This window comes from Labeo rohita, chromosome 8 (genome assembly GCF_022985175.1).
Source record: "Labeo rohita strain BAU-BD-2019 chromosome 8, IGBB_LRoh.1.0, whole genome shotgun sequence".
Taxonomy (NCBI): Eukaryota; Metazoa; Chordata; class Actinopteri; order Cypriniformes; family Cyprinidae; genus Labeo; species Labeo rohita.
The window spans coordinates 7330151-7357419 of NC_066876.1; the positions used below are offsets into that span (position 1 = coordinate 7330151).

The window sequence follows — 27269 nt, forward strand, 5'->3', positions numbered from 1 at the left end:
AGCAGGAAATGCAGAGCCGGCAGTTTAAACAGTGACACTGATATCAGTATGTGACTGAAAGCACAGATAAACAAAAGTACAGAGTAACGTACTGACATTTAGAATATTACAAACAATTTCTATTTCAAGGAAAGACTTTCTATTTATTGTAACTAATTGTAATTACAAGTAACTGATCAACACTGATCATTTCTTGAGCAGCAAATCAGCATATTAGGATGATTTCTAAAGAATCATGTGATTGAAGACTACGGCAATGATGCTGATAATTCAGCATTGACTCACAAAAATAAATTACACTTTAAAATATATTAAAACAGAAAACAGTTACTTTAAATTGTAACAATATTTCACAATTTTTACAGTTTTACTGTGTTTTTGATCAAGCAAATGCAGCTTAAAAATTTTAAATATCATATAAACTCTACTACAGTTTTGTTACAACAATAAAAATTTAAACTTGATATTTGCCACCATTTTTAAAAACAAAACTGCTTTTACACTAGGCACTATTAACTGTCTATCCCATTCATGTATTTTTACACTAGCAACAATTACAGAAACTCTGATTACAGTGAATGTTTATAAGGATGTATGTTTTATGTAAAGCATCTCTGGCAGGCCAGAGGCCATGTGTCCGGGCAGGTGTGTGCGTTTGAGCGGCGGAGGATGGGAGGACAGAACAGATGATGGCGAGCAGAAAGCGGAGGATGGGGAGAGAGAAAGAGACAGAGGTCTAACTCTCTACGAGGGCTTTGTCTTTCGTTTCCATTACAATCAATCCCAGCTGAGCGGGAATGAGGTGGGGGGACTGTCCTGTACTTTTCCGCTCAACTCTTCCTCCTACTTATCATCTATATGCACACCTTTCACTTTTTGCAGATGCTTAACCACATCAAATCCATCTATATATCAAATGATTTCGAAAATCAATTGAGATCTAATTTTTATTGATCAATGCCAAGCCAAATTGGTTAAATCGGAGTTCGTTCTCTATCCCATTCGGATCTCCTCACCGCCTCCGTGGACAGTGTTATGTTAATCGTCTGAGCTCCACACTTTCACAGTCATGACTAGCTCAGCTTTTCTCCAACCCAAAGCATGAAAGAAAGAATGAGAAGACTCTCGGCTCACCCTCCCCCTTTGACCTGCTCACTGTAGTAATCTCATAACCATCACAAGAGGCCAGGAATTAGCATGTGGTAATTACACCGAGGCCCGGTCTTAATGTAAAGCAAACGATTCTGCTTACACAGACCGAATTAATCCACAAGCTCTAAGAACGCTTTGTGCTTCATGTAAATGTGTTTTGGACAACAGTCCATTCAGTTGGCTCAGCTGGTTTTCCCATTTTGAGATGTTAAAGATGCTTTCATTATACAGTACAGCTCAAAAGTTTGGGGTGGATAAGATAAGGATGTATTCATAAAATAATAAAAACTAGAAACATTTCTTGAACAGCAAAGCATATTCAAAAGAATCGTGATACTGAAGACTGTGGTAATGAGCTGAAAATTCAGCACTGCGTCACAAGAATAAACTATATTTTACAGTACATTCAAAATAAAACAGCTTATTTAAAGTGTAATAATATTTCACAATATTTCACCAAATACAACCTTGGTGAGCAAAAGAGACTTCTTTCTTCTTTTCACCCAGAGGGCAATTATTTGAAACCTCGATGAAACAAAAGCAAAAATTTGAACCTCACAGCCAAACGGCAATTAATAAAAACACAGAGGAGTGAAGTTACATCAGCGTATTGACGTGTTCATCCACATCAACATCTTGGGCATTGTTTGGCCTCTCGGTAGCATCTATAGTTAGCTTAACAAAATCAATAAAGGCCATCAGCAGATAAAACACATCAAAACCTGAAATATTTGCAAACATTACACAAGACACCGAGCCCTATTGATCCCTCATCGCAAGGGCAGATGTTTTTCTTAGCTTACCAGATCAGAGATCTGCTCTCTGAGTTTATGGGTTAACAAATAACACAGTCGAGCTCTGGAAATGTGAATTATTTCATCTTAGCTTCTGTAAGTCTACAACATGAGATATGAGACTATTTTGAGGCCTCAAATTTGTGTGCAGCTCATCACATGACATACGATTCTGGGGTATGATAGGAAAAAGCACTGAGATTTTGTGTCATTTAAGTGAGGTAAATATCTAATACCAGAAGGTTTTTAGCTACAGTACAGGCCTCGTTTGAGAATACGAACAGATGCAGAGATAAATCAATGAAATGCAATAACCACAAACATCAGTGATGCCAAAATAACACCTTTGTTTATCAGGCTGTGAATCAGCTTCACATCTCCTAATGAGCAGGATGGTTGAGTTTAGTGATGCATGCTGCAAAAATCATTTTTTGAAGCTGTAAATAAAGATTATTGGAGTTTGTTTCACTAGAATATACTATTCAATCCTTCCACTTAAAAAAAAAAAAAAAAAATATATATATATATATATATGTTGAACTCAGTGTGTTACTTGATGTTTCTTTGTAATAATTTGTGAAATTTCTAGCAAAATCTGAGTGGAATTATTTCAAAGTCATTTAAAAAAAATACAGTTCTATAGTGGCATTAGTGGTTCCGTGAAGAACCTTTAACATTTATGGAATCTTTCTATTCCATAGAAGATTATTAACATTCCAAAAAGAATCTTTAGATTTTTTAAAAGTGTTCTTTACACTTTTTTGAAGAACTGTTCTATGAAAGGATCTTTGAGGAACCAAAATGGTTCTTCTAGCTCATCACTACAAAAACCCTTTATTTTTGAGTAAGTACACGTTGATACAAGCTCATTTGTTGCTGAGCAGAAAGGCCGCTTCCTGAACAGGTTTTAGTTGCTAAATTTAGCCCAGAATGGCTGAACCTGTACTCCCTGATGTCCTCTGCTGCTATTGATCTTCACATCGCCTCAATGCCCCTCCCCCCGTGTGTGTACGAGTGCACACAAACACCCCTCCACCGCAGAGGTGACTTCCTGCATGGAAGAGTGACGAATGGAACCGAGGGAAAAATGCATAGAAAAACGGCACAGCAGAGACGAGAAAACGAATAAGAAGGAAGAGGAGACAGAGGGATGAGTGAAGACCCTGAGAGATCACCCCCTTCTGTCGGAAACAATAACAGGGGAGATGGGCGGCAGGAGAATAGGATTAGGAGGAGGAGGAGGAGTCATGTACAGTGGCCTTTCAGCTCCCCCACACACACTCACACACACAATAGTGTTTTCACATACCACCCTTGAACATATTCACCCGCAAGTACAATACAGTGGCATTTTTGCAATCGAGTTACATTCAAATTCAACCACAAAGCCACAGCGCTCTCAAAGTGCTGCCCAGGTTCCTCTTGTTATCATAATCGCTTGTTAAGAATGCATAACAACAGCTAATGCTCGGCCAATATGGGTTTTAAATGGCCGACGCCATTAAAGGCAGTGGCTAATGGCTGATTTAATGGCGCAGAATGATATATTATATTATAATATGATATTTGTAGGTATTCTTTCAATTTAGATTTAATTTATGAATTTATTTTAATACTAATTACATTATTAAAATGGCATTTTTAATTTCTTTTATTATTTAAGAAAAATAAAAGCTGTGGATAATGGCTGACATAATGGCACGAAATAATTTAACATAATATTTTAAGTATTTTTTAAATGTACATTTAAATTAATTTAATAGTAATAATATTATCAAAATGGGATTTATTGTATTATTTGTATTTATTTTTTTTAAGTTAATTTAATACTAATAGCATTTAATTTTTTTTTTTTTAAATTTATTTTATTATTTAAAAAAATAAAAGCAGTAGCTAATGGCTGATATGATGGCACCATAAAATGTAATATAATATTTTTAAGTGTTTTTTAAATGTACATTTAACTCATCATATTTAATTTAATACTAATAGCATTATTAAAATGGCATTTTTATATTTATTTTATTATTTAAGAAATTAAAAGCAGTGGTTAATGGCTGATATAATGGCACCAAATAATGTAATATAATATGTTTAAGTATTTTTAGATGTACATTTAATTGATCATATTTAATTTAATAGTAATAGTATTATCAAAATGCCATTTTTCATTTATTTCTTATTTAAAACAAATTAAAAGCAGTGGCTGATGACTAATACAATGGCACCAAATAATATATTATATTATAATACAATATTTTAAAGTATTCTTTAAATTTACATTTAATTTATAAATTTAATTTAATACTAATAGCATTATTAAAATGCCATTTCAAGTTATTTTATTATTTATAAATTAAAAGCAGTGGCTAATGGCTGATATAATGGCACCGAATAATGTAATATACTATTTTTAAGTATTTTTAAATGTACATTTAATTGATCATATTTAATTTAATAGTAATAATATTAACAAAATGCCATTTTTCATTTATTTATATAAAAAAAAAAAAATAAAAACAGTGGCAAATGACTAATACAATGGCACCAAATAATATATTATATTATAATATAATATTTTACAGTATTCTTTAAATTTACATTTAATGTATCAATTTAATTTAATACTAACAGCATTATTAAAATGCCATTTCAAGTTATTTTATTATTTAAAAAATTAAAAGCAGTGGATATAATGGTACCAAATAATGTAACATAATATTTGTAACTATTTTTTAAATGTATATTTAATGTATTACATTTAATACTAAAAGCATTACTAAAAAGGCGTTTTTAATTTATTTTATTAATATGTATTAACTGTTCACAAGGCTGCTGTTAGAACAAACACATTAACTGTAACAGAGTGATTATTGCCTGATGCGTTCGCTCAAACCAGCCTAAACCGGCTTGGCTGATTTAATCACAGACATGATCACTAATTGCCTCTACATATAAAAGTGTTTGCATATTTAGCTTATATATTTAAACTCGAATCAGGCTTAAACATAATGCTATATAAAAGCACCAACATGAAAACCAGCATAGGTTTTCAATTCATTCTGAAACACACCATTGAATCTTATTTGAAAAATTCTGAAACTACTTCATAATTGCTTTTTAGATGCTTATATGTGTGCATTTAGACTAAAAAATGTGTGAAGATTTTTTTAAAGCAGTTTCAATTAGCCTAAAAGCAAACCACATAAAAGATGCAAGATGCTACGATTGATTTATTCCCAAACAAGCCTCCGGGTACTTTAACTATTCAAATTTGAAGGCAAGATCACACCTTTTCTGAATGGCGTTCACTAATCAAAAGGTGGTTTTTATGAAAGCACCTGAAATAAGCAAATGAGAGAGACACACTGGAAGAGCCATTTACACCTTCCATCATTATATGAACGCATTTTCACACCAGCTTTTGAGGAAGGTCATTGGTGGGCTCAAAATTCGAGTTAAAACTAACACAGGCCAGACAGAAAGCTAATATCACATTTATTCAGTAGCCAGCGCGTCTGCGTTTAACATGCGCTTCACACTCGTGTTTTTGTTAACGAAACAGGCTTGAGGAACAATAGATGAAACGATTCTCACACGCTGCCATTTTAGGGGTTGAAGATATTGATTTTATAATAGCAGTTTTGTTAAGGAGTTGCTAAAGGGTGTCAAAGTCCAAGGCCGCCCGATGACCGATTTAAGACGCAATGCTTTTTGAGCTTAAATGATGTAGTGCTAAGGTAAGGTCTATCATCATTACAAAGCAAGCTGAGATACAATTATGTGGCCAAACTGATAAAATCTCAAGCTCTGAGGGGTGAAGTTTGGGCTACAGTGATAAACCCACGCGGGGGGCGTTGCGTGGGGGTTGTGCGAATGTATCGGGGGTTTAACCAGATGAGCGTGGAGCCTCGCTGACCCCCGCTCGCATCGCATGAAGACAGCTGCCTGCTCGGCACAGAAAACCTTTTCCAGATGGGCCACAGCCCGCATACCACAGAGCACACACACTATCGCCATAAACTCACTAAATACACAACCGAACTCCTGAGCGAAGAAAACGAGCTGGATGGCGCAAGACGGACGGACGATGCTTTGCAGAACATAAAACAGCATAACATGCAAACTAAACGACTTCGTTGCGGAGCAAAACATCTCAGTATGAACATAGACTTTGAATGCCAAATATAGTTTTGCAAACTCAATCCTGAGGTGATTTACTGAGGTCAATTGAATAAACACACCTAGAAATTGTTTACCACGCTTCAATCTACATAACATTTGCATTTACAGTCACATCCTACAGTAAACAGGCTTCTTCTCTGTAGATACGAAATAAAACTGACTTAAAACTCGATGTATGAGCAATTACTATGCCTTGTTTGGTGAATATGCAATACATATGATTCATCATATGCTCTACAGACCAGTTTGTTTATGATTAAGATAATAAATACTAACAAACAGCAGCAACATTAAGAAGGAAAACACTGTTTTCATACAGCTAAAATAACTAGAATTGCCTGACTTAAAGTTAAAAATGGGCCTAGAAGCTATTACGAATGAAATACTGATAATGATACTGGGTTTACTAACATCTAATGAACAGGATTTTGATGTTTCAGGAGAAAATGTACAGTCCAGTTGTTTCTACAGCTGTTAGCTTTAGCAGGTTTGCCTTTCAGAAGCGTTAATTAGATACATAATTAATCTGAAATCAGCACAGCCTTGCTAACAAACCTCCCATGCATGACTTTTCTCTTTCTTCCCTTTTTGCCGTTTTCTCTTACCTTCCCACGAATCCATCTCATGTCTCTCCTGGTCTCCCTGTCATCCATTCATACATGTATCCTCCTCAGGAACAGCGTAGGCCTCATGACTCTCTTTCCCTTGTCCTCCTCTTGTTTCTCTTCGCTCCCTCCTCTCCTGTGCTCTGACTCTCACTGATCCGCCTCTCAGCTTCAGCCCTGCTGGTCAGTTTCAGCCCGGTCACATGACCGCCGAGTTCAGGCCCCAGGGGTCACGGTGTGGCCGGAGGGCCAATGGCAACGCGGGGGGTTATCTGAGTGGAACTGATAGCCCTATTTTACCCTCCTGCTGAACAATGCAAGCCCCCTCCCTTCCTCGCTCTACCTTTCTCTCGTTCGCTTCTTTCAAAGTCAGCAGAAGTGCACGGACGGTCAAAGGCTGCAAACCAACGCAAGGACAGATTAAATTGAGCTGTTTTGTTGTCAAAGCAAGCTAAGCTTGAAGCACAACAGCTAACTGGAAGCCATGCTGATTGAAGCTACATCATGTTATCCTGTGTTAAAATTTAGTGATATACAGACACACATCCAAGTGAGATTCAGTGATAGGCCTACAAGTCATTTGCACAATCCTCATATTTGTACATTTAATCACTAAAGAACTAAAAAGGCATTGATCAAATCATTATTGGTTTCTTAAAAATACTATGTAATTTAAAGTCCGCTTTGTTCCAATTTATTATATGCAAATAAATAAATACATTTTAAGGCAAAAAAAAAATAAAAAATATGGTCATACCACCATTATGGTAATAGCATAAATTTTCATGTTCTACTTTGTTTTTATTTTATTATATGCAAATAAATAAATAAATTAATTAATTAATTAATATTAAAGAAAAAATCATACCACCATGGTCATACCACATTTTGAAAAACTATCATGATGGTAATACTATGATGTTCTATGTATTTTTTTATCATGGTATTACTGTAAAAATTAAAATACAATATATAAAAATACCAAAAGTAATATTAATTATTAAATTATTATTTATTATTATTATTATTATTATTATTATTATTATTATCATCTTTTACTTTTTTTTTTTCTGTTTTTTTTTTACATTACCTATTATTTGTGTTTTTATGTTTTTTTAAATACTCATTCATCTTTTCTTCTTTATTTAAATTATTTAAAATACCTAAATATTATACAACAACCAGTGGAAGAATTTTTATCATGGTATTATTGTATAAACCAAAACACAATACATAAAGTAATATTTATTTTTCTTCTTTTAATTTGTTTTAAATGGTTAATAATTTTTATTTTTGCACATACATTTGCAATATTAAGTCTATGTCCTTTTTTAACTTTAAATATATTGTTTATGTTTTCATATGTTCTTTATATTTGTTCATCTTTTCTTCTTTATTTTAAATATTTAAAATACCTAAATATTATAAAACATATTTATATTTATTTATACATATGTATATTTAATATTTATTTTTCTTCTCTTAACTTTTTTTAAATCGTTCATAATTTTTTATTTGTGCACATACACTTATAATTTTGAGGCTATATCCTTTTTTTTTAACATTATATATATTCTTTATATTTTTACATGTCCCTTCTTTATTTTAAATATTTAAATCAACTACATTATATACAACAACTACTGGAAAACTAAGTGATTTTGATGTACTTGCGCAATGAAAATAAAATAAAAAGCTACATTTGATAAAGTAAAATAAACCATACAGTACATAAATAAAAAATACAATATATAAAAAAAAAAAAAAAAAAAAAAATATATATATATATATATATATATATATATATATATATATATATGTGTGTGTGTGTGTGTGTGTGTGTGTGTGTGTGTGTGTGTGTATGTGTGTGTGTATTTGTGGTATTTGTGGTATTATTATACCATGCTTCCACAATTTGGTGTTTTGAAAGGGCCTGTATTTTATGACATATAAAATTAAATTAGAATTAAATTAGGTAGGCTGAGGCATGTTTTATTTACCAGTGTAAAATTAATATAGTTCTTTAACAATCTAAATCAATATTAAACTAAAACATTCTAAATTAATATTAAATTAATATTAAAGCATATATTATGGGTGTTTCTAGGACCCCAAGCCAAGAGAAGATCACCCCAATCTGGTTCAAGCCCGTATGATAGCATTAGCCTCTGCTAACGCTAATGACGCCCCCTCCCCGAGCCACACATAAGAGGCTTTTCACATTCAAATGCAACAGGAGAGTCAGGAAGGGGGTGAGGGAGGAGGAGAGGGGCTGTGCTGGACTTTGTCATGTAGAGGTGAGGAGGGGCGGGTGTAGTCGAGTATGAAGTCGGAGGAGGTTCAAGTTTCTGCTGCAGCTGTTGCGGCACGGCTGGGTTTGACCCTAAGGCTAGTGCTGACACATAAGCTAAATGCATTTAATTATCTTCGTGCGTACATTCAGGAATCACAATGACACAGTCGTGCCTTTTGTTATCAAATGCCTTCTCATTTCCAAACATGACTCAATATTAGATACACCCAAACATTAAATATTGACTTGGGGTCTGACCTCAAACAAGCAAACGCCTGATTTAGAAACCTTGACTGTTGCACATGCTCTGCATGGGAGGACAACAGTGAATGTACTGGATCTGGAAAGATATTCTTACTGTTTATGCACTTTTCACCTGACTGACTGAGCAATAGAGACTTTAACTACAAAATTTACCATGAAAAACACAGTTTCCACATGCAAAAGATACTACAGCTACTGTATTAACAATCAGTTACAAACACATTTGAATTGAATTGAATAAACAATCAACAATCAATAAAAAAAAAGTAACAAAAAAGTAACACAAAATACAAAAAAACAAAACAAACAAACAAAAAAACAATAACAAAAAACAAACAAAAAGCATAATGCAAAAAAAAAAATTTCAACAACAACAACAAAAAACACATGAAACATAAAACACAAAAGTAAAATAGTATCAATCAGCACACATTAACAAAATAAAAATAAACTAAATTTTACAAAACCCAAAACTTAAAATCAACATAAAACAAAATTAAACAAAACAAAAATGTATAAAACTTAAAACACAAAACTAAACTATTAACAATCAGCACACACAGTGAAAAGGAAAAAAAAAAAAAAAAAAAAATAAAATAAAATAAATTAAGAAAAAAAGAAAACAAAATGAAACTAAATGAACAAAAATACAAGAACTACAAAAAAAATAAATAAATAAAAACAACAGACAAAAACGCTTAAAAGGTAAAACACAAAACTACATAAACTATTAACAATCAGCACCCACACATCAATGAAAAGAAAAAAGAGCAATTAAATAAATAAACAATTTCAACAAAAAAATAAAATAAATTAACAACAAAATTAAAAACAAAAACACAAACACAAAACACAAAGCATCATTCAACAAAGCACAAAATAAAACACACAAAACCTACAACATAAAACACAAAATTAAAATAGTAACAATCAGCACACATCAAAAAAATAAACTAAATTTAACAAAAAAATAAACAAAACAAAGCTGAAAAAAAAAATAATCAAAACAACAAAAATGCAATAAAACAAAAATTAACAAAACAAAACAAAAAAACACATAAAACTTAAAACACAAAACGAAACTATTAACAATCAGCACACACATGAATGAAAAGCAACAAAAGGAAAAACACAAAACAATCTAAATTCAACAAACAAACAACAACAACAACAAAAACAAAAAACAAAAAACACAAAAAAAAAAAAAAAAAAAAAAAAAAAAAAATCAACAAAACAGAAAAATTCAAAATTCAACAAAACAGAAAAAACACCTAAAAGGTAAAACACAAAACTAAACTATTAACAATCAGCACCTACACATCAATGACAAAGCAAAACAAACAACAAAATAAACTTAATTCAACAAAACAAAAAATAAAATATATTTCAACAAAACAAAACAAATGAAACCTAAAACACAAAAGTAAACTATGAACAATCAACACATCAACAAAATAAAAATAAACTAAATTTGACAAAACTATAAACACAAAACAAAATTCAACAACAACAAAACACAATAAATGTAACAAAAGAGAGAAAAAAAAACCTCTACACCCACAAATCAATAAAACAAAGCAAAATACAAATCAAAATTCAACAAAACATAAAAACACAAAACTCAAAGCAATACAATTCTGACATGGTTTAAAGAAGATCTCAATAATGATTCATTCTGATTTTATACTAGTAAAAATAACTGTAGTAACTGGCATTTTTGTGTAAACTGTGATTTCCATTTTAAATGAGTGTAAAGGAAGGAACAATTTGGCAAAGAGAAGCATTCTGTTGTTGGCCTTGATAACATAAACATGTTTCGTGTGAAGGAAAGAATAAAGGAAGTGATATTACAGCACAACAAATGTTCCCAGCACACAACCCACTGCGATTCACAGACAGTGTCATTTCCCAGATTACCACGCAGTAATGCCGCTCTAAGAGGGTCTTCACCATATGCTCTCAGTCACAACCTGACCTAAAAAAGACCCTTCAAGGAAAACCTCAACAGGCTTTTCTCCTCGGCTTTAACAGGACCGATTTCAGCATCTAAAGCGGATAAATCCGCTATACTAAAACTTCAGTGGCTTCAGTACGACTGATTGCTCAAGTTTTGGCGAGGTAACTAGTCCTGTCACTAATGATTATTTTGGTAATGGAGTATTCAATGGGTTATTCTGACGATTAGGCTAATTGGCAAATTGGATCGTTTTTTTTTTTTTTTTTTTTTTTTTTGAGGTAATAAAAACAGACCCAAGCAAACAATACCAACAGCAATGAGATAATTATAACTGGTTAAAATAAAGTATCAAAATCAAGTAATCATACGGTTTCATTTAACAAAACCGTGAAAAAAACATACTAATACATTATAAACAATCGAGCTAAAGCACATTATGCATTATATCAAGCACATGCAGAGGGTGCCAACGCCTGACGATTGTTTTTACACTTTACTCCAATCCTTGTTCACTCCTTGTTCACTTTACTCCTAATCCTTGTTTAATATTGACTAAACAACATTTAATTTAAATGTCCACTTAATCTTTAATATCTGGCTATTTGTTTGCAACAGAAATGCTACAGCCACTGTAATTTCTTGAATATGTGGACATCATAATGTGTAAACTCACGAGTGAAGTGTTTGAGCTTTTATTTTGAAATCACGATGAACAGTTAGCATACTGATAAACATATTGATGTATTCTCCTGAGTTTGTGTAGGTTTATAAATGATTTACCTTACAAATCTGATGAAATAGCATACGCTTCGTTCCCAGGTGAATGTTATAATAACACCAGACTCACAACAACATGCAGAGATGGAGTTTTAAGATGCTCCACACATGTAAATGCTAACGTTTGCTGTGAAAGCAGCCGATCAGAGAAGCACGTACGTAACCTACACGCACATAAATGATTAAAGCACATATATTACACCTGCATCGCATATATTTATTTAATTTAATCGTAGCGTTTGTGAATTCACAATAGTATTATGATTTATTATGATTTTTAAATGGGTTTAAGATATCCAGCCATAGTGGAATGCGCCACTTCCGGTATTTTGACGGTTACTCGATATGGGAAAAATACAATCAAGGATTTTGTGTTGTTCCAGTGCTCTAATTTAATGGAGGAATGCTGACAGCCCTTGATGTAACTATATAAAACTCCCACTAAAGCAGTTAAGGCAACAGAACTAGTACATTCAGCCAGAGCGAAACCTTTTTTAGCTGTAATTAAAGAACTTAACAGCATTAGGGAAACCACACTGAGTTTTGCCAGTTTTGCCCAGCATGAGGCCAGATTGAATTAATACTACTAACCAAACTTCATGAATACACTTAAATCTGAATGAAGCTTGTTGAGCCACACTCAAACTGCAGACATTTAAACCATAAATTAGATTATATACTAGATTCCCTATATATATGTGTATCAAATTGTTCTAATACTTCCCCACACATGGTATACAAGTGCGGTTATAATGTGTATTTGTGAGTGAATCAATGTGGAATCATCCAATCAATACTTTTGTCTCTATGTAATTTGATGCTGTTTATAATAAGCTCATTCTATAATTAGGGGTACATTTAGAATTTGATAATGTGAAGAAAAAAAGTTTCCTTTTTCCTAAAAACCCAAACATGACCTTACATAGCAGGTAGCATGACCTGAAACAATCTATATTGTATGAATAAAGGTGATCTGTGCATAAAGGAATATGTGCATAAAATACCATCCTTTACTGGGTAACACAGTTGACAGGTAACTTAGTTGACATTTTTTGTGTTTTGGGCCTGTACTCAACATGGAAGCCTAGAACTACTGAGCATATGGTATGTTTAGAAATATATTTTCATAAACAAAAGTTTTAGTTAAATTGTCTAGTTAAAATTTGCAGCAATAATACTTGACAGTCACTGTTGACAGTCAATTAATCCACTCTTGACACAGGTTTGCTAGTTTAACCAATATTAGGAGAAACAGAGAGAACATCACGTCTAGTGTTTCATCCATGTGCTTCTAGAGGAAATATCATCATACTGTGCAAATTATGTGAGAATGGGACAAACCATTCCTTTCTGAGGGGGGTTTTCTAGTGGGTAACTTAGCTGACAATGGTTTTTCGGAAACAAATAAAACAAGTTATATCACAAACACATTTATTATTTTTGAAGTGCACACCCAAATGTCTTGATAACCTGATCTAACTGAAGGCAAAACTATGAAATCAATTTATATTTGAGGTCATTTTCATGCTTAAATTCTACTCTGTAGAATGAACAACTTTACAAAATCAGACAGCTGAATACCAGGGTTGTATGTGATATGAACATCATTTTTGAACAAAAGAAATGGCTTTTTCAACATATAGTAGTGTGATTGGGAAAAATATAATTGTGTACTCGAAAATTAAGCATCGGGGCTTTATATTGATGAAAATATATAAAAAATATGCTTCACGGACATGACTTGTACCCACAATTATAGAATGACCCAATAGAACCAATTAAACCAAAGAATCAAGTTTGAATATTATGACCTTGATGCATCTTCTCAAACTCCCTGGTGTATAAAGTGCAATTGAAACCGTCATATTCCCCTTATGAACCGCATTACAACAACAAAAGCATTTTCCGCCTCAAACGGCGGCATAACTCAGTCATGTGTTTAAAGAAAGACGGTTTACGCTACTCTCCTGAGTTTAAATCTAATTAGACTGGCTAGAGTAATTAATCTTATTACAATATTAACCTTGTGAGACTGTGCACCAAGTTAACAAGGGAGAGCGGGGGGTAGAAAGCGCATTTTTTGTCTGCGTGCATCATTGAGCCGTCATTAAAAAGAGGATTAATACAACACACAAGCTTTGGTCCAAAAGCATCCGCTGTGTGGGTTTGACCTTGGCTTGTCATTTTTAATAGGTGATCAAACTTGATGAACAGGAGATTAGCCAATGGGAAGAGGCCATATGTCACCCTTGACCTTGCCGTATCCTTCCTGAACCTTCTGCTTAGCATGCGCAGGATGAATGGCATAATCAGCTGCTTTGACCTCGAGGTCAAAGTTGAGCGAAGTATGTTGCATTTCCTGTCAGCTTGTATGGGGATGGAGGTGCTAGCATGGGCTACGGGTTGGCCTGAGGGTAGGGTCACTCTTGGGTTACTGGCATGACCCAAGTCCTATTTGTCACCTGCTAATAATTGTTTTGATGTAGCACAGTCAACCGAGGACAGTAGCAGAATCATGGGCAGTGTGTTTATATCCAATATGGACAGGTTATGAGTGTTTCTGTCATGGCTATGGGTAGTTTTAATTTCAAACTATGAAAGAAAACATAAAAATTTTCTAAAAATACAGATTGTCTGCTTTAAGGTTAGAGATATTTGTAGGCTAGTGGTTCCAGTTTTGCTATAACACTGGGCTGGTTAGGCCAATACAATAGTTCAAAGTTTGAACAAAAAAAAAAAAAAAAAAAGAAATATTATTGCAATTTAAAATTGCTGTCTTTTATTTTAATACATTTTAAAATGTAATTTATTCTTGTGATGCAAAGCTGAATTTTCAGCATCATTACTCCAGTCTTCAGTGTCACATGATCCATCAGAAATCAATCTAATATGATGATTTGCTGCTCAAGGAACATTTCTTTTTACAATCAGTGTTGAACACAGTCATGCTGCTTAATATTTTTGTGGAAACCTTGATGGTTTTTTAAGACACTTAATAGAACGTAAATAAAACACATTTTTTTTTTAACAATTTACAAGTCTTTATTGTCGGTTTTGATCAATTTAATATGTCTTTGGCAAATAAAAGTATTATTTCTTTCAAAAATATATATACATAAATATATGTATATATGTCACACACTGTAAACCCTAATGCTGTCTTTACTTATACAATCAAGTAATGTTGACTAAACATTACTTAAAATTTTGCATTTTGGACCTATTACTTAAAAATATGAGTTCATTTAACTTATTTACTATCAAAATGCATAAACTTAAGATTTCAAGTGTTGTGAGCTCAAAATCATGATTAATCATTTGAAAAAAAAATCATTTTAAAAAGTCATCTTGAATGTTGAATTTTCAATACAACTGAAATATTTGAGAGAACATCACATAAGCTGACTTCATAAATTAATGTTGATTTTCCTGAAAAGTTTTTTTTTTTTTTTTTTTTTTTTTTAAATACTCACCATTATAGTGAATAGTGTTACTTTTGGTTGGGCACTTGGAACTTTGTTTATATTACTATTGTTTTCTTTCTGTTGTTGCAACAATGCAGCATGAAATCAGAGTTCTTTGATTTCAAAGAAAGAAAAGTAATAAATAGATTGCTTTTAGAAGGTGATCTATATTCTAATTAAATCATTAGGTTTTTGGTAATTAAATCATGAATGTTTTTCATGCTAATTAATGATTTTACAATTTTACTGATTTTCTTTTTTTTATAAACACTATAAGAAGCTTTTAACTGCGTTTATATAATCTTTTAATATTTGGGGTGATGTGCGTGAGTCACACACAGACTTCAACATTCAGCATGTGAATCACAACAATGGTAACAACTCAATTTTATTTATTTTTATTAACTATCAATAACCATTTTATGAGCTTTTTTTGTTTGTTTTTTGTTGTGCTACTACTGACATGACTTGCAGTCAAATATAAGAACATTGTTTAACAGTTTTAAGTTACATTTTCATGTTGAGTTAACTTAAATATATAAGTACACTTAAAAAAATGAATACCAAGTGAACACAATCGTTTAAGTACATTAAATAAGTGCTAAGTTTGTTGAACTGAATGATTTAAGTACAGTCTACAAAACCGCCAAGTTAAATAAACTTAAATATGCAAGTTTTGGAAGATTCCATTACTCAATTAAATTGAGGCAACGAGTTTACTCAATCAATTTAGTCCAATTAACTTATTAGGGTTTTCAGTGCACATTTTTTTTGTGTCCATATGGTTAAATTAAATTTAAAAGGGTTAAAATGTTAAAATAAATTAGCAAATTACTTGCATACATTCTCTTTTTTGAGGACCAAGTCAAAATTTTTATTATTTATTTATTTATTTTTGTTAGAGAGAATATTTGCACGTATACGAACTGTAATGTATGTATATACTTCAGAAAGAAATATATTTATATATATATATATATATATATATATATATATATATATATATATATATATATATATTCATATTCAAACCTTATTTGGTTGAATAAGGTTTCATTTGTTAACATGAATTAACTATATTAGTTAACATGAACATTATTCATATAGCATGTATTAATTTTAGTTTATATTGAGTTCAAAACATACTAATACATCATTAAAATTTACATTTCTATCTGTTAACGTTAGTTAATGTACTGAGAACTAACATGAACATAAATGTTTAACTAACAATTACCTAGATTAATAAATGCTGTAAAAATATATTGTTCATTGTTAGTTCATGTTAATTAATGCATTAACTAATGTTAACAAATGACTTACTGTAAACTTCAGTAACACTTTACAATAAGGTGTCATTTGTTAACATTAATGTAATAACTCTCATGAATGAGCAATAAGCAATACATTTATTACACTATTTATTAATCATTGTTAATGTCAGTTAATAAAAATGCAGTTGTTCATTGTTTGTTCATGTTAGTTCACAGTGCATTAACTAATCATAACAAACTTGTCATTTTAATAAAGCACTAATAAATGCTAAAATTAACACAATTAAATTTCTTAGTTCTTAACTAAATTAGTTAACTAATGTTAACTAATGAATCTTTTTGTAAAGTGTTACCTAAATTTCTTATCTTTTCACCAAAAAAATTTCTTTTCAACTTATTTAAATGATTCAAAGATATAAAAAAAAATGTATTTATTTTATTTTATTTTAGAATTAGAATTAGAATTAGAAACATTTAGTGCTAGAGGTCATGCAATATGGAGTTTTAAATAGCTGATGCCAATATTCACCGAGCAGGAATGCATGGTAAATGAGATGGAAATGTAAAAACCGAATTTTAAAATACCTTTTTAAAACATTGTATTATCCTTGACAAGGCTGTTGTTTAATCAAGTGAGATATTGGCCAACAATCTCAAAATGACTAAATACTGATAGATTAATCAATTAGTAGCTGATATATTAATCTATCTCTAAACAACATTTGCCAATGCGTTGACTCACTATGCTCAAAAGCGAAACAGGCTCCAGATTGGCTTGACATTTCCTGATCCCGTTTTCCCCCTTGCCCTTATTTCCTGTCCTCTCTGGAATATTGCTGTCAAGTGGTCAATAAATAAATAAATATAGATGATGACATCAAGGCACACACTGCTAAACCACCAGTTAAACTATCCATCTCCAAACACATTCAACAGAAACAAAAGAATAAATGCACCAAGCCAGAACTGAAACGAGAAAATTGATCTTTTCAGAACGCTGCTAATTATTCCATAAGCTGTGATGTGAATGATGAATGAGTGACTTGAGGTATGTGGGGTCACGGCCACTCCACACCAGATTGGATTTAGGACGCAGCAGATTACATTACGACCGAGCCTGCCTTTTCTCTTTTCAAGGCTTTGGTTACTGATCGATCTCTGAAGCTCATCGAATTGTAACGTTCACTCCTGACACTATTGTTCCCTGTAGAGGAGAGATATGAGATGGTAAGATCACAAATACAGTATATGAATGACTGCGGATAGAATCTATCTATAGTTTCGTATGAATGGATATTGGTTTATATTAACATGACAAATGACATGTCCATGAACTTTTTCATAAAGATGTTTGGTTAATATGTGTGTATAGGAATCAATATAAAGTGTTTTTCCATATAAAAAAAAAAGTTTAAAGTTTTAAAAAAGTCACTTTCTTTCTTTTCTTGTAGATTTTGCAGTTAAATGCAAATACAAATTGGGGGAACATATTAAATAAAGTAACCATACATGTTAAAATTACTTGTTTCATGAAGGTGTGCTGTTCTGACAACAAATCATTTCACTAAATCATTTAATTTGAGAAAATCATACAGGTAATCATATAGGTCTCAGTCTACATGAACCTTTCCAGACTTCAGATTTGTTGTGCTCATTGAACAAGGTTATACATTCAGTGACTTTTTCTGTGCAGTATGTTCGGGGTGAGCTGTGTCATGTCCATGTGCAATTTGAATCAACTGAAAATATGGAAAAAAAAATCCCATTACAAATTCCATCTGTTATTAATTGGTTGCTACATTATATAAAATGTAGCAATTATTAATTTTTAGAAAATTAGGAAAAAAACTTGTCATTTGAAAAGGAAAACAAAAAACAAACCAAAAAAGCAAAGGGTCCACATTCCAAGTGTCAAAAATAGGAAAAGATTTCTTATTGTAGTGTCCGTAAACATTTTGAAGCTTTACATTTAGTCATTTAGCAGACGCTTTTATCCAAAGAAACTTACAAATGAGGACAATAAGAGCAAGCAAACCAACAAAAGAGCAAAAATATGGAAGTGTTGGTACCAGTTATGAGCAGTATATGTAGCAAGTTTTTTTTTAATATATAATTAAAAAAAAGTAGATAGAATAGGGAGAGCTACTGTTAGAAGGTCAAACTATTTTTTTTAATAATATATAATAGAAAACCAGTAGATAGAATACAAAAAGAACAGGGAGAGCTCGTTTTAGAAGGTCAAGCTTTTTTAAAAAATAATAAATAAAAAGAAAACAAGTAGATAGAATAGAAAAAGAACAGAGAATGTTAGTTTTGGAGGGTCAAGTTTCTTCTTCCTTTTTTTTTTAGCAAATAAAGAGAACAAGAAGAAACAGTAGAAAAAGAATAGAGAATGCTAATGTTGGACAGTCAAGTTTTTACCCTTTTTTTTAGTAAATAAACAGAAAACAAGTAGACAGAATAGAAAAAGAATAGGGAGAGCTACAGGGTCAAGCTAGTTTTTTTATAATAAATAAAAAGATAACAAGTAGATAGAATAAAAAAGAATAGAGAACGCTAGTGTTGCAGGGTCATTTTTTTTTCTTTTTTTTAGTAATAAAAAAAAGAGTAAAAAATAGAAAAAGAATAGAGAATGCTAATGTTGGACAGTCAAGTTTTTACTCTTTTTTTAGTAAATAAATAGAAAACAAGTAGACAGAATAGAAAAAGAATAGGGAGAGCTACAAGGTCAAGCTAGTTTTTTTTTATAATAAATAAAAAGATAAGTAGGTAAAATAAAAAGAGAACACTAGTTTTGCAGGGTCGTTTTTTTCTTTTTAAGTGTAAAAAATAGAAAAAGAATAGAGAATGCTAGTGTTGGATGGTCAAGTTTTTTTTAGTAAATAAAAAGAAACAAGTACGTAGAATAGAAAAAAAGAATAGGGATAGCTAGTGTTAGAAGGTCAAGCTATTTTTTATAAGAAAAAAAAGAAAACAAGAAGATAGATTAAAAAAATAATAGAGCATGTAGTTTTTGGACGGTCAAGTTTTTCCTCTTTTTTTAGTACATAAAAAGAAAACAAGTAGATAGAATAGACAAGGAATAGAGAGAGCTAGAAGGTTTTATTTATTTTTTATAATAAATAAAAAGAAAACAAGAAGATAGAACAAAAAAGAACATTGTTGCAGGGTCAAGTTTTTCCTATTTTATTTAGTAAATAAAAAGAAAACAAGTAGATAGAATAGAAAAAGAACAGAGAACGCTAGTTTTGGAGGGTCAAGTTTCTTCTTTTTTTTTAGTAAATAAAGAGAACAAGAAGAAACAGTAGAAAAGAGTAGAGAACGCTAATGTTGGACAGTTAGACAGGTTTTTACTCTTTTTTTTTAGTAAATAAACAGAAAACAAGTAGATAGAATAGAAAAAGAATAGGGAGAGCTACAAGGTCAAGCTAGTTTTTTTTAAATAATAAATAAAAAGATAACAAGTAGGTAGAATAAAAAAAAGAAGAATAGAGAACGCTAGTGTTGCAGGGTCGTTTTTTCTTCTTTTTTTAGTAATTAAAAAAAAAGTAAAAAATAGAAAAAGAATAGAGAATGCTAGTGTTGGACAGTCAAGTTTTTACTCTTTTTTTTAGTAAATAAACAGAAAATAAGTAGATAGAATAGAAAAAGATTAGGGAGAGCTACAAGGTCAAGCTAGTTTTTTTTATAATAAATAAAAAGATAAGTAGGTAGAATAAAAAGAGAACGTTGCAGGGTCATTTTTTTCTTTTTTTTAAGTAATTAAAAAAAAGAGTAAAAAATAGAAAAAGAATAGAGAATGCTAGTGTTTTTTTAGTAAATAAAAAGAAACAAGTATGTAGAACAGAAAAAAATAGTGAGAGCTAGTGTTAGAAAGAAAAAAAGAAAACAAGAAGATAGATAATAGAAAAAATAATAGAACATAGTTTTTGGACGGTCAAGTTTTTTCTCTTTTTTTTAGTAAATAAAAAGAAAACAAGTATAGAAAAAGAATAGGGAGAGCTACAAGGTCAAGCTATTACTTATAATAAATAAAAAGAAAACAAGAAGATAGAATAGAAAAAGAACAGGGAAAGCTAATGTTAAAAGGTCAAGCTATTTTTAAATAATAATAATAATAATAAAAAAACAAGGAGATGGAATAAAAAAAGAATATAGAACACTAGTATTGGACAGTCAAGTTTTTTTCTCTTTTTTAGTAAATAAAAAGAAAGTAGATAGAACAGAAAAAGAATAGGGTGAGCTAATGATAGAAGGTCAAACTATTTTTAATAATAAAAGAAAAAGGGAAGACCAAATAAAAAAAAAAAGAATAGAGAACACTAGTGTTGGTTTTCTTTTTCTTTTTTATTTTCTTTTGGTGGAACTCACTTTTCCAGCTCCTCCTCATATTCTTGAAGAAATATAAAACAAATGAGACCATTGTACTTGTTTTTTCTGCTTTAAAAGCAAAATTCACTACCATTAGCTGAACCACAGGCAATATCTGGCATACTTGATTTCACAGTAATTTGGGGAAACAACAACAACAACAACAACAAAACATATATACATCTATATTTGCTTAAACACAAAAGTCATCTTACCTGCCAAGTAAAATTTTAAAAACATCTTAGCATAAAATTGCTTATTGTTTTTTATGTGTGCATCTCATAATCACAGGCAGCTGTAGGGTACAACGGAGCAAAAGGCACCTTTAATATTTTTTTTCTTAACCACTAGATGGCAGAAAAGCGTGGCGTCGATTCTGTGCTTACTTGATCTAATATTTGATGTTTTTAAAAATGTTTTAGATTTAAGTAGCAAATAAGAATCGCTACAATTCTTGAATATATCTTAAGACAAATGTCTTCTTAATAATTTTCAGTTTTATTTAAGATAATTAAAGCAGCAGTTTTTAAATAATGAAATAAAATGTAAAAGTATGGCATTTGGGGTAAAAAAAAAAAAAAGCACCCCTGTTGTTGGGGCTAAAAGGCACAATGATTAACATGATAATTAATAGATGACTGACTTTTCCATTTGTTGACATAGTTAGATTCAGATGGTAAATATCATATATTATGTTGGGTGTCCATCTTAGAGATAATCACCATGTTTAGAATAAAACTATCATATTTAAAAACATATTAATCATATCATATAATGAAATATAATTTGTTGTTACTACTATATTTAATTATTATGGGATCTCCTTCATTGCTTCCAGAATCTTTATAATTTAATGATTTTGTTTCTGTATTTTAAAATATGTTTATTAACATTTTAATAGCAGTATACTTTTTCTTTTATGTATCAAAATAAGCAGAAAATAGTACAAACTTTGCTAAAGTGATTGATTTGAACAAGTATCAACTTAGACATTATTAAAAAAATACATGTGTGTGGGGTAAAAGGCCCTCCTTGCCACCTCATACATTTATAGGATTTTTAAACAAAATGAACAACTTTTATTTATTTTCACACAAAATCAGTTGCTCCATAAATGTTCAATACAAACATATATATTTTTTCTGCAATTATACACTTTGGGAGCAGTGAAAAGCACATTTTTTTCTTATGGGGTGCTTTTAGTCCTGTTGTACCCTACTGTATACAATGGTTTTATATGTAGTGAAATAACAAATTGTGTGTGTTTTCTATATCAAGGGGCAAAAGGACTTACCGAGTGACACATCTTACCCCACTATGCCCTATAGTTAAGTACAAATATCTAATAAACAGGGGAGATATGGAAGTGGTTTTTAAAGCACTAAAATTAATAAGGTCCTGAAATAAAGATTTGAACAAAACAGTAAAGTGGATTTTGGTATAAAGTGTCATGGTGTGTAGAATATTCTGTGTGAGAAGTGTTTTTTTCTAAATGTTTTTAAAATACCTTCTTCTACCTTAGCATACACCCTAAAAAATGCTGGGTTTTGAAATGTTTATTTAACTCAACTATTGTTTAAAAAATACTATATGGCTGGTTTAAAATGAATAAAATTAATAAGCAGTTAGAAAAAAAGTTTATTCTTTAGTTATTAATTACTCAGCTTTGTAATTAATGTTATTATATTGAACACTTTAATAAATGTTACTTCCAAACTATTTTGGTTTCATTTTAAGCAAGAAATAGTTTTTTTTTTAAGCAATAGTTGAGTTAAATAAAACATTGAACACAAACGCTGAGTTTGTCCATATTTCACCTAGGTTGTTTTTAACACAGACTTTTTAGTGTATTAATAATTGTAACATTTTTAAAAATTGAATTTGAACACTCAAAATAAAAATGTTTGACAAAAATAATGGAAAAAAATGGTATAAAGCTATTATAATCTATCCATCAAAATTAGTTTTTCTTTCAATTTTTAATAAACTGTGTCAAAATTGGGCTGGCAAACGATTAATCATGATTACCGCGATTTACAAAATAAAAGTTTAAGTTTGTCTAATAAAAGTGTGTGTACTGTGTGTAATTATGATGTATATATAAATACACACAAATTAATGTATATATTTAAGGGAAATATGTTATGTACAAAATAATTTTATTTTTATATAATATAAATTCTATAAAAATTATAATAAATACATATACTTGTAAATATTCTTAAATATATGCATGAATGTGCTTGTATTTATATATACATCATAATTACACACATATATTAGGTCAACTCAAACTTTTATTTTGTATGCGATTAATCTTGATTAATCGTTGTAGTCAAAATATCTTATTCTGTTGTGAATGTTAATGTTCAAAAAGACGAAAAGAAAAGAAAAGTCAGCACTTGGTGAGTAGATCCAGCAGAGGGCAGCAGTGAACTGCACAGAGATGTGTGACACTCCCCAAGCTACTGGTGTCCCTCCCAGGCTTTGCTGCAAGCTTGACTTGAATGCTTATTTGCACTGAGACGTGAAGAGAGATACATTCAATCCAGAGAACAATACGGTTAAACTCTAGCTATGGGTTAGGCTTATGACTTGGAAGGAAGTGTTACCGTTAATACCGTTAAATAAGGTGTTAAGAAATCAGGTGTTTTGCCTCAGGGAACTTTAAAAAAAAAAAAAAACCTCAATGAGTTCACCAAAACCGTGACTCACCAAAAACATGATGCATCAGAACAAGACTCAACTTAATGACCGAAACCAGCACGTGAATGACTTATTGTAGTGCTCTAAACAACAGATTTGTATCAGTTCTTTAATTTATGAATCTTCTACCTCTATAGAGGGCGTTTTGGGAGTTTTGTGACAATGGTTTAAATTAGAGCAAATGCAGAGATGCAGATGACTGAGGCGGTGCGTGGTTAACCTCTCCACCCCAAGCACAGGAACAGCCCTGGGTCACATTCCAATAAATCACCTCAGTCAGGATTCCTAAAGCAAAGGTCCATTCAGAAACGCAACACGCCGCTGAACTTACTGACTCCAGGAGTCAAACAGACAAACACCTGCGCTGCTCTGAGTGTGTGTGAGTCTGTTCATTCAGTTCAGACTCAATACTTTCATGAAGCTGACGTGTCCAGCAGTGTGATATGCTGTAATGCATTAAAATAATGTAAAAATATCTATACGTTTAAAAAGAAAATAATAATTCTTACAGTAAAAGATTATATTTTTTACAAACATAATTAATATTTTTAAACTAATTAATCATTATTAATTCCTAAATATTATTATGTTTTTAGGGAGTTGAACCACATGACATTTTGCAGTCTGATCTATTTTTTCATTGTCACAAAAAGGTCAAATTATCAGATGTTTTTAGAGACTTCTTTACATTGGCATACTGTATGATTTTCACAGTAAAAATATATTTTTACAAACATAATTAATAATTATGAATTAACGCATAATTATTAATTCATAAATATTATTACATTTTCAGGGAGTTGAACCACATGACATTTTGCAGCCTGAACAATTTTTTCCTTGTCATAAACAGGTCAAAATATTTGATATTTTTAGAGACTTCTTTACATTGGCATACTGTATGATTTTCACAGTAAAAATATATTTTTACAAACATAATTAATAATTATGAATTAACGCATAATTATTAATTCATAAATATTATTACATTTTCAGGGAGTTGAACCACATGACATTTTGCAGCCTGAACAATTTTTTCCTTGTCATAAACAGGTCAAAATATTTGATATTTTTAGAGACTTCTTTACATTGACATACTGGTTTGAGGGTCTCTTCTATCATTTCCTGTTTTACATGTTTATTTCCTGCATGTTGGTTGTACCACACGACACTGTTGGTTGTACCGCATGACGTTTGGTGGATGGACAATTTGCAGCCAAAACAATTTTTTCCTTGTCATAAAAATGTCAATTTATTTGATATTTTTAAAGGCTTCTTTACATTGACATATTTTTTACATTAAAAAAAAAATATTTTTTTACAAATAAAATTAGTAATTATTAATTAATGAGTTATTAATTAATTCATAAATATTAACACATATTTAGGGAGTTGAACCACATGATTTTTTTGCAGCCTAAACTATTTTTTTCTCGTCATAAAAATGTCAAAGTATGTTATATTTTTAGAGTCTTCTTTACTTTGACATATTGTAGAATTTTTACAGTAAGAATATATTTTTACAAATATAATTAATAATTACGAATTAATCAGTCATTATTAATTCACAGATATTATTACGTTTTTAGGGAGGTGAATCACATGACATTTTGCAGCCTGGATTATTTTTTCCTGGTCATAAATAGGTAAAAATATTTGATATTTTTAGAGACTTATTTACATTGACATAATGGCATGAGGGTCTTTTCTATCATTTCCTGTTTTACATAGTTATTTCCTGCATGTTGGTTGCACCACATTACGTTGTTGGTTGCACCGCATGACATTTGGTGGATGGACACTTTGCAGCCTAAACAATTTTTTCCTTGTCATAAAAATGTCAATTTATTTGATCTTTTTAGAGACTTCTTTATATTGACATACTGTATATGTAATCAATAATTATGAGTTAATGAGTCATTATTAATTTATAGATATTATTATGTTTTTAAGGAGTTAAACCACATGACATTTTGCAGCCTAAGCATTTTTTGTTAAAATGTATTTTTTTTTATTTATTTGAGAATGGAAAACCACTTCAGATTTTCTTTTCAAGAATGTTATTCTTTTAATGAGACATTGTTTTTTTTTTTTTTGTTTTTTTTTTTTTAAATATGAGATCAGGTCAAATGACCTGACTTTTTTTTTTTTTTTTTTACTTCACGCCCCCTAAAAATATCAATTAAATAAATAATTAATTTTAATACAGAAATTAAAAACATGATCATAGAGGATGTGTATTGTGTACTGAAGACATTATATGTATAAACTGCATTTTGTAAGTATTTTTTAACTGGAAAACAGCAAGAAACTCACCACGCCTTCAAAACAATCCACCTGAGGTGCGTAGACCAAAAAAGTTTCCCAAAAAGTAAAATACTTGAAAAAAGTCTGCACACTTTACCAAAAATCACAAGCGAGATGAAATCAGTATAAGCAATTTACTGAAAAACAAACAAACACACACACAAAAAAAAAAAAACAAACAAAAAAAAAAAAAAAAAAAACGGGGCAACAAGGCACATGTTTGTCACGTGAGTGTGTGGACCTTATTCAAGCATTTTTTTTTATTATTATTTTTTTAAATAAATTAATAGCTCCCCAAATAATAAGCATCTAATTTTTTTAAAGCCAGCGTGTTCTATATTCCCTGAAAGTTCATAAAATGTATTTTCATCTGGCTCCTTAAACATGCAAACTTTTCCCTTTTTGAGCGTGGCAGTTGAAGCCATATAGTTTAATTATTCGAAACAGTCTTTTTCATTACATAAATGCATAGTAATGGGAGTTTGAGTTCTGCAGGTGTTGCTTTTTCTTGGCACGGGGCAGCAAGTGTGTTGAGAAACTGCCAGGACTGCAGGATTTTGGGAAGCGTCTCAACTACTCGGATTCGCACCGACAGCCAACATCTGACTCAACACTAAAAACACTACTTTAACGTAACATGATAAATGTGATTATGACAAATCTGATGAATAATTTAACCAGCGAATCAAATATTTAATAACCTCTTCTGTCACTAATAGTAGTTAGTGCAAGCATCTTCGCCCTATTAAGTGTTGAAAAACAGATATAGATTACTACTGGCATGATTAGCACAGGAAAATCTGCACTTGGCACTAGATATTAGAGCATGTCAAATTCAACCAACTCTATAACTCAAATATATTTTATTGTGGTTATGGAATGCATGTATTATGCATTTTCTGCAACATAAAATTCCAGATTTACGATGATATAGTTCATTTTAAAGGAAAAGCTTTCCCATAAAAATTGCATTTTGTCTTTCAAAATCCAGATCACTTTGTTTCTTTTAGGGAACACGAAAAGAGAAATTAGGCAAAATGTCCAAGCTCTTCCTTTCCATACAATGAAAGTGAAATCTTGTGAAAAAGCAGTGTGCTTATTTGTACTGAAATGTACACTT

The 27269-nt window shown here is 31.0% G+C and overlaps 1 protein-coding gene across 2 annotated transcripts in view; it reads right to left on the reverse strand.

Annotated features, from left to right (window-relative positions):
* The window catches only part of nr6a1a (nuclear receptor subfamily 6, group A, member 1a), a 127806-nt gene that overhangs the window by 22458 nt on the left and 78079 nt on the right, over positions 1 to 27269 (reverse strand). The window contains exon 1 of one of the 2 annotated variants that reach the window (XM_051116642.1): positions 6737 to 6869. The exons of the other annotated variant lie outside the window; for it this stretch is intronic. Coding sequence (XP_050972599.1) covers positions 6737 to 6752 — 16 coding nt within the window. The 5' untranslated portion in view covers positions 6753 to 6869. Of the gene's footprint in view, positions 1 to 6736; positions 6870 to 27269 lie in introns of those variants that run through there. 2 annotated transcript variants of the gene reach the window in all.